Genomic DNA, 8,040 nt, shown 5'->3' on the forward strand with positions numbered 1-8,040 from the left:
GCTCTATTTCTCTGTCACAGGAACTTCGGCTCATATTCCCACACTACTCTTCCATTATTAAAGTGCGTATTTTATCATAATGGATCATCTGTCTCGTCCATGTGTGAGTAATCTGATGATTCATTTTTTATCTCCTCCTAAACTTGGAAATCTGGCGTTTCATGTGCCATTATACTGAATTGGGCTACTTCTGCCAGAAAAATGAAAACTTTTAAGAACAAAAATTCTAAAGTGGTGTGGCTGTGTTATCATCTTTTTTCCCATTTTTAAAAATTTATTATATATGAACCATTAACAGTTATACAAAATCTCCAGGGGTTTCAGAATATCTAATACAAATGCCTATAATATTAGTTTTAACAAAAAAGAAAAATAGATCATACTGGCTTCCATTTATTGTTATAATCATGTGTTAGATGTAGAGTACATATAATACTAAAGATATAGAAAAGATTTGTTATGCCACTAAGAAAAAAATCACATATGTTCACATTTAAGTGACTGGCTATAGTCTTACGGTTTGAGGGTTTTCTGGTGTCTTGCTTTCGTTCTTTGAGACAGTCTCACTGTAGTTCATATTGGCCTTGAACTCACCATGTAGCCCAGGTTGGCCTTGAACTTGTGTTGAGCCTCCTGCCTTACCCTCCCAAATGCTGGGATTTCAGGGATGTTCCACCATGCCTGGCTCTGTACACTTAGGTTGTTTAAACATATCTTCCTGTTTTGTGTACAATGGGAAAAAATGTGATTACAAAGAAATTTCTGAAATGCAAACTATCTGCTTTCCGATGTTACCTCCTGTCATCATGGATTGGAATGCAGCTCCCATGTTTTCCAATCCATTTATCACAGTTTCCTTGATCTTTAGCTTTCCTTCTTTAAACCACTGACTCAGCTGTAGAATGCCAGGTTCAAATTTATCCTTATAATTTAATACCATAAATCTCTCCCTCGTGATGTTCCTGGCCTTCTGGACTGCCTCTACAGCGGGCGGGAGCGGGGGAGGGTAAGGCACATCTTTGTTGTACTGAGAAATCTGACCACACAGGATGATGTGGCTGTTCTGATTCATCTGGCTTATCACTGTATCGCTGATACCACCGCCAACGTTGTCAAAGTAAACATCTACTCCAGCTGGGCATGATTCTCGAAGCTGTTCTGCCACGTTCCCTTTCTTATAATTAACTGCAGCATCAAAGCCCAGTTCAGAAGTCAAAAAGAGGCACTTCTCGTGTGTTCCACATATTCCCACCACTCTGGAACAGCCCAGCAAACGGCCAATCTGCCCAGCCAAGGATCCACAGGCACCTGCTGCTCCACTGACAACCATTGTCTGATTAGATCCGGCAACTATATGACCTTTTTCCTGTATCCCAATCAAAGAAGTCAAACCAGGCATCCCTATAGCTCCAAGAAAATATGAAAGGTGTCCATCCACAAGTTGTGGGTCTACCTTTTCAAGGCTATTTCCATCCAGAATAGCTCTGGTTTGCCAAGGCCAATAGAAGGAAGTAACAAAGTCACCTTTCGTCAAATTAGTATGCCTGCTTTCTTCTACAACTCCAATACCACCACCATCGGCCACCTGAGACAGCTGCCAAGGTGCTAGGTAATCAGTACCTGTGTCGTCATTCATCTTACAACGCATGTAAGGATCCACAGAAAGATAAAGAGTTCTAACTTGAACTTGCCCTTCATTGATATTATCTGGCAAAGGGATTTCTTCTATTCAGAAATTCTCTGCCACTGGATTGCCATTTTTTCCAGGTCGGGAATTCAATACCACTCTTTGTACAATCATCTCTTTGTGCAGTGGTCCCACAAGATTTTTGTATAAAATAACACCCAGCTTTGGCGCTGCAGCCGAGCCGCGGGCGACTCGCTTCACCTTCTCAGAGTCTGTGTGTTATCATCTTATGATGCTCATGTAAATATATGCAAAACTTGTTAGAGCACCATGAGTGTAAATCCCATTTTGACACTTTTGCACACACACAATCACCATGCTTTTAATTGTAACAAGTGAGTAAACACAAAGATCACTTCCTGGGTTCCTCAGGGAGTGCTACTAAGATACAAAACCAGTTACTATTACACTAAAGTTAAAATGTGCAGTATAAAGTAAAGGATGTATTAGTGGTACCCAATGAGATGGCCTATTGGCTATGCTTAAATTATTGTCTAGCATTATGAAACTAGGAATGAAACCATGACTCAAAAGTAATATTTTATCAACAGAAACTTAATCCACTAGTTAGAATAAGTGCCAACTATTTTTATACTGCACTGCAAAGAATTTAGATTGTTTCATGTTTTCAAGTCCCAGAATGTCACATTCCTTCAAAGCATAAGCAAAATAAATTAATATACTTACTTTGTGATAAAATATTGTAAAATTGAAAATATCTATAGAAGTTGTACAGAGAAAAATTCATGTATACATAAAAAGTACACATCTTAAGGAAACAAAAATAAATGGTAAATGGTATTTCTACAAATTAGCTTCATACATGTCAAAGTTGCAGACTATAGTTGGGAAGCATTTTCCCTTCAAACTTCATAAAATAAAGTCTTTAAATGTAGGACATATTACACATCAATTCTTAAGAGCAACAAATCTTTGAAAAAAGAATATGTTTATTGTTTTAAAGCTAGAACATGTTTTATCAAAATAAAGAAAATAATTGGTAATTGTGGTAGAAACTGCAAGTTTTCTAAAGTACAATATTTCAAAAGATGTTTTCAAGACTAGAGGTTACTTTTTAATAAGCTGAGATAAAATGTATTTTATTATATAACAAAACAATCTCACCTGTAATATGTCTGGTTTCAGGAATGAAACTAAAGTTCTTTAGAGAACTAAAGCATCATAATGAAACATAAATATAAGTAAGATTTAAAGTAATTTGAAAAGTTAACTATATTACTGATTTCAGACTGTTTTTAATAGGATAAAACATGAAATGAGGTTTTATTATGTCTGTAATTCACCCTTTAGAAATCCAGTAGAACAAAACAATAATGATATTAATTTTTCCACATTAGACTATGACCTTAAACATGTTAAAGAGTGAAAAGAAAGGAAATCCCACTGATGCTTGCACTGGGTTTTCATTTTATGGACATTGGTACTTTGGTATCACATCATTCACATGTGCAGAAATTGCCCCTTTCACTTGTCTATGGATAAGATTTTCTGCCTAAAGTTTATAGATGTATTGAACCATAACTTGGAGCCACGACTTTATGCCATATACTAAAACATAAATAACAATAAAAAGATGAGCAAGACCATTTCTTCCCTAAAATCTTCTTGAGAAGTAGGGACACACATTGTGAATGTACAGGCTGGTGATTTGGAAGGGCACTCTGTCTGGACTTAGTTACAGCTAGAACACAAATAAAACATGTTCCAAGAATGCCCATTCTATGTTGTGTTTCAGTGAGAGTCTTTTGTGTGTTCATGGGAAAACATGCTACAGTATTCACAATGATACTGTTTAGGAAAATAGAAAATTTAAATCATTAGTACTGGGTGCTCAGTATAAGCAACATAAAGAACCAGAAGCAAAGCAGTAGATGGTCATATGTCAAAATACTGGACCATAAAAACATAGCTTGGATTAATGGAATAAAAATGAAAAGACCAGAACAAAGTAATATAATGTAATTAAAATATACCAGCAAAGGGATATTATATGTTTCATAAGGATAATGAAGTCTGAAAGAATAGAATTTAAACATCTAGAGTGAATGAACACAAGGAAGATGGAGAATGGAAGGGCAAAATGAGAATAAAGTAGATAAATAAACAAATGAAAGAAAGAAATAAAAGAAAAGATAAAAGGAAAAAAAGAAAAAAAAAAGAAAAGAAAAGAAAAAATGCTCCAAAGATGTCCATTCACTGGAAGATGCTGGTGCTGATACATGAACTACTTGAAATGAAGAATCTTTCTATTTATAGTGTAAATATAACCCTGAAATAAAGACACTTATGGGTTGGGGGGGTCTGACCATAGGGATTCTAGATATTTTGAAAATGTTTTGCCACCCGATGGCAAAAATTGCTAGACTTAAAAATTCAATTTACCAGTTGAATTTACAAGAAAAAGGAAAGTGGTAAACACTGAATGAAGAAAGGACAACTGATATGATGTATATGACTGATACTGACCTTAATTGAGAAGCATTTTTCACAGCAAAAGTTTCCATTTTGCTTTTTTAAATTTCCCTCATGGATAATGAAGTAAGACTTTGGACTGCCCAGAGCTCCAGTGTTGGAGCTCAAAAACCATATAAATCCTCAAAAGATAGAGATCTTTGACTAATGAGCACTAGAAAAATTCTATCCATCATCAGATAAAAAAGGTGTAGCCAGGATCCTATGTGTGTGTGTGAGTAGGTGTGCCTGCATGGTACAGAAATTTCAAGTGAAAATGTTACTTTAAAGTATCGTTTACTTTGTCATCCCTGGAATGCCTATCAAAAATAAACATACATTCTGGAAGGCTTTTCCTCAATTTACACTCCTCCAAATATTATTAGATTGGAGTTACTTACACACAGCAAAATTAAAGTCATATAGAGAAACAAGGTGAGAGATATAAAGGATATAATTTTTTTCATATAAAAAAAGAATCACACTCCCTTAAGTTTCATATTTTAGAGTAAGTAAATAAATAATACAAAATGACCATAGGCAAAATGATTTATAAGATAATAGGCTCAAAATGAAAATCAACAAATAAGTCCATAAAGATGAATAAGTGGTACTACTGGAAAATATGAAATATAATTCATAGAAATTAAAAATATATATAGTAATGGAAATTGAACATGGAAGCAATGTTTTACACAGAAGATGAGAGGTACTTGGACAAAAAATTTGTCAAAAGGCAGACTGATCAAAAGAAATCAAATGAAATACAGAAATAAAAGAGATGAAAAATAAAAAAAGACATTTGAAGGTGCAGAAATAAGAATAATTATTCAAAGACATAGCTAATTAGATTTCCAAAGGAAAAATAGTATAGAAAGAAAATAACAACCGATGTGATATGGTCTTCTTCCAAATTTATGAAATACAGGAGTTACCAGATTCAAGAAGTACAAAAGAAACTGTAAAGGAAGAATAAAATGATTCACCTTGAGGTATATTATGCTAAAATTTTGAAAAACCAAAGAAACTAAAAAAATTTTAAGTTAGTCACAAGAGGTTAAAAAAATAAATAATTTAACAAGGAAGAACAGTTAAACTAGATATTGACTTTCTCATAGTAATAATAAAAATCATTAGAAATGGAAATAATGTCTGAGGAAAAATTGGTATCTACATAAAATTCTAACCGTTTAAAATTACCAGTGTGAGGGCCGGCGAGATAGCTAGCAGACTAAGCACTTGCTTTGATAAGCGCAAGGGCCAGGGTTAGATCCCTGGCACGGCATGCCGCACTGGCCCTGTCCCGGGGGTGTGGAGCCTGCAATGGAGTCTGGGCGTGCGGTGGCGCATGCCTGTAATTCCAGCACTGGGGAGCCAGAAATCAGGAGGATCACTGCGAGTCTGAGCTGTGTAGTGAGACCGTGCACAAAAATAAATAAGTAAATAAAATAATCAGTGCAGAACATGGTGAAATGGACATTTTCTGACAAAGATTTGCCAAAAACTAAAAACTAATTGAATAAATTCTCAAGGTAGTAGTTAAAGAAAAGGGGAAATATTATGGGATGATGGTGTGGGACAGAAGAAGGAACGATGAATTAATAGAAATATGCATCCCATTATACAAAAATATTGGATGTGTAAAGGATAATTTTAATTTACTTTGCAATATTGATTATCAAAGATAGACAAAATGAAGCTGGGATTCCCGGAATTAGTGTTCTGAAATACGTATGTTCATTGGAAATGGAGAAATGTGAACATTAGATTTTTCAAGTGGATTTTAAGTATTAGAACCTTAATACATATGAATAAAATGTAGAATTTCAATAATATGGGCCAAAAATAAAATGATAATTTTAGGGCCAGCCAAATAGCCCAGCTGATTAAAGTGCCCGCAAGAAGGTGCGGGGGCCAAGATTCCATCCCCGGGCCTGCCCTGCCAACCCGCCCCTGGGGGCGCACTGAGATGGCCATTGAGACTGGGCATGATGGTGCGCACCTGTGATCCCAGCTCTTGGAAGGATGAAACAGGCGGATCACTGTGAGTCTGATTTAGTAGTGAGACCCTGAACACCCAGTGGACCTTTCCCTAAAAAAATGAAAAAAAAGATAATTTTTTAAAATATAAGAAAATCGGTATGATGGTAGATGTCTGTAACTCCAGGGAGGCTGTGGCAGGAAGAATCCACGTCTGGACTCAGCCTGGACAATTTAGTGTTACTGTGCATAAAGAAGAAACAAAACAAAGAAAAAAACAGAACAGGATGAGGGTTTTGGCTCTGCATCAATAAGTAAATATTAATAAAGTTGAATAAAATATGCATAGGAACATAGAGGACATAAGAAGTAGGAAAATGGCAAACAATTCTAAATATATTAATCACATTAACACAACATGACTAAACTTATCAGTGAAAAGACAATTTTTAGAGTGCACATGCAAAACAATATTCATTTTAGTGTGGATTTTATTATGCATAAACAAAATAATTTGGAAAATATTGAGTTAAACGAATGGAAATAAACAAAAAACTAATCAAAGATATAGAAACTTAATCATAATTACTTTAGCATAGTGTGTAAATGAAAAAGGCCATGAGAAATAAAGTAAGGAAGTATAAAATGATTTAAATTTGATTACTAGACACATTGAAGGACATTGTCTTACATAAGTACAATATGATTCACAAAATCAGAACATTAGCAATGGTCTAACATTACCATGTAATATGTAGCTGTTATTTCAATATTACAAATTGTATTACACAGAAAAGTTTCTTTCTTATTTATATTTTATTCTATTTCCTTGTCACATATATCTTTAGCTTCTCTTATTCTGGAAAAGAACCTGAATTTCTTTGTCATTGGTAATCTCATTTTTTTTTTTATTAAGACAGGTTATATTTTGGTAGAAAGTGGCTAAACTTAGGATTGTTTCATGTTTTACAGTGATTTGATTCAAGTTATAAAATTTCATTAGGAATATTACAAAAATATAGTTGGGTTTTTCTTGGTGTAGCAGGCCAGAAGCCACCAACTGATAGCTTTTGTTTTTCTTTGCAACAGGTTCTTGCTATGTAGTTCATGTTGGGCCTTGAACTCATTATCTAGCCCAGGCTGAACTTGAGTGCACCACTCTTCCTGCCTCAGCCTCTTGAGTGCTAGGGTTACTGGCATGTGCCTCAGTGCTTGTTTTGCTGGTGGATTTTGCTCATTGTCAAGAATACCTCCCTATTGTTAACCCCTCTCTTCTGTAGTGAAACTACTAGGATTCCCATCTAATAAATATCTTGTTTTAAAATATTATGATCATAGTTTTTATATTTGTTTTCTATTTTTCTCCTGAAATATTTCATTTTAATACCTACTATATCTGTCCATTAAAACAAATCTATTCCTCCATCCACTGTATAGGGAATGAGTGTTTGTTACTAAGCAACTGTGTAAAGAACTCCTATCTCTTTGAGATTCAGATCACCAAAACTTGCTTGCACCTATTCTTCTTTGCAATTTCCATATGAAAGCATGATTTTTATCTCCTTTAGGTTTGTTACCACAGTAGTGTGGCGTTTCACATTTTCATTGAAATACCTTCAACAAAGCCTAAGTGTTCTAGAATTTACCAAACTAAGGTGTTGTTTAAATGTCTTACCAATACCTTTTCCATTTCAATATGTTGTAGTTTATATTTTGATTGTGTAGTCTTTCAAAAAATTTATTACAAATTTAATACAATTAAAAATTAGAAAAAATGGTAGTTATACAAAATTTAACATAATAAAATACTGTCTTACTAAACATTGTCTAGATTTAAGCTTTAAATATTTCATTAAGTTTTGTACAATTACGTTTTACTCTAATCATTTATAATTATTTAT

General features: G+C 34.2%; 1 protein-coding gene across 2 annotated transcripts; it reads right to left on the bottom strand.

Annotated features, from left to right (window-relative positions):
• Positions 1-614: 614 nt before the first annotated feature.
• On the bottom strand, positions 615-1,873 carry LOC101581820 (prostaglandin reductase 2). 2 transcript variants are annotated; one of them, XM_023720310.1, is made up of 2 exons: positions 1,454-1,873; positions 615-1,282 (listed from the first exon to the last, which is right to left on the bottom strand). In XM_023720310.1, exons 1-2 carry the CDS (start codon positions 1,646-1,648, stop codon positions 749-751), a joined length of 729 nt encoding a protein of 242 aa, XP_023576078.1. In that variant the 5' UTR covers positions 1,649-1,873; the 3' UTR covers positions 615-748. The 2 variants fall into 2 exon arrangements, with proteins under 2 accessions (XP_023576078.1, XP_012371146.2); XM_012515692.2 differs by having other exon boundaries at positions 615-1,873.
• Between the last annotated feature and the right edge of the window lie 6,167 nt (positions 1,874-8,040).

This window comes from Octodon degus, unplaced genomic scaffold (genome assembly GCF_000260255.1).
Source record: "Octodon degus isolate 3935 unplaced genomic scaffold, OctDeg1.0 scaffold00074, whole genome shotgun sequence".
Classification (NCBI taxonomy): Eukaryota; Metazoa; Chordata; class Mammalia; order Rodentia; family Octodontidae; genus Octodon; species Octodon degus.

Bases quoted from the DNA above. Each gene is read 5' to 3' on its own strand.
- LOC101581820 (XM_012515692.2), bottom strand. From the start codon at position 1,648: ATGCGTTGTAAGATGAATGACGACACAGGTACTGATTACCTAGCACCT.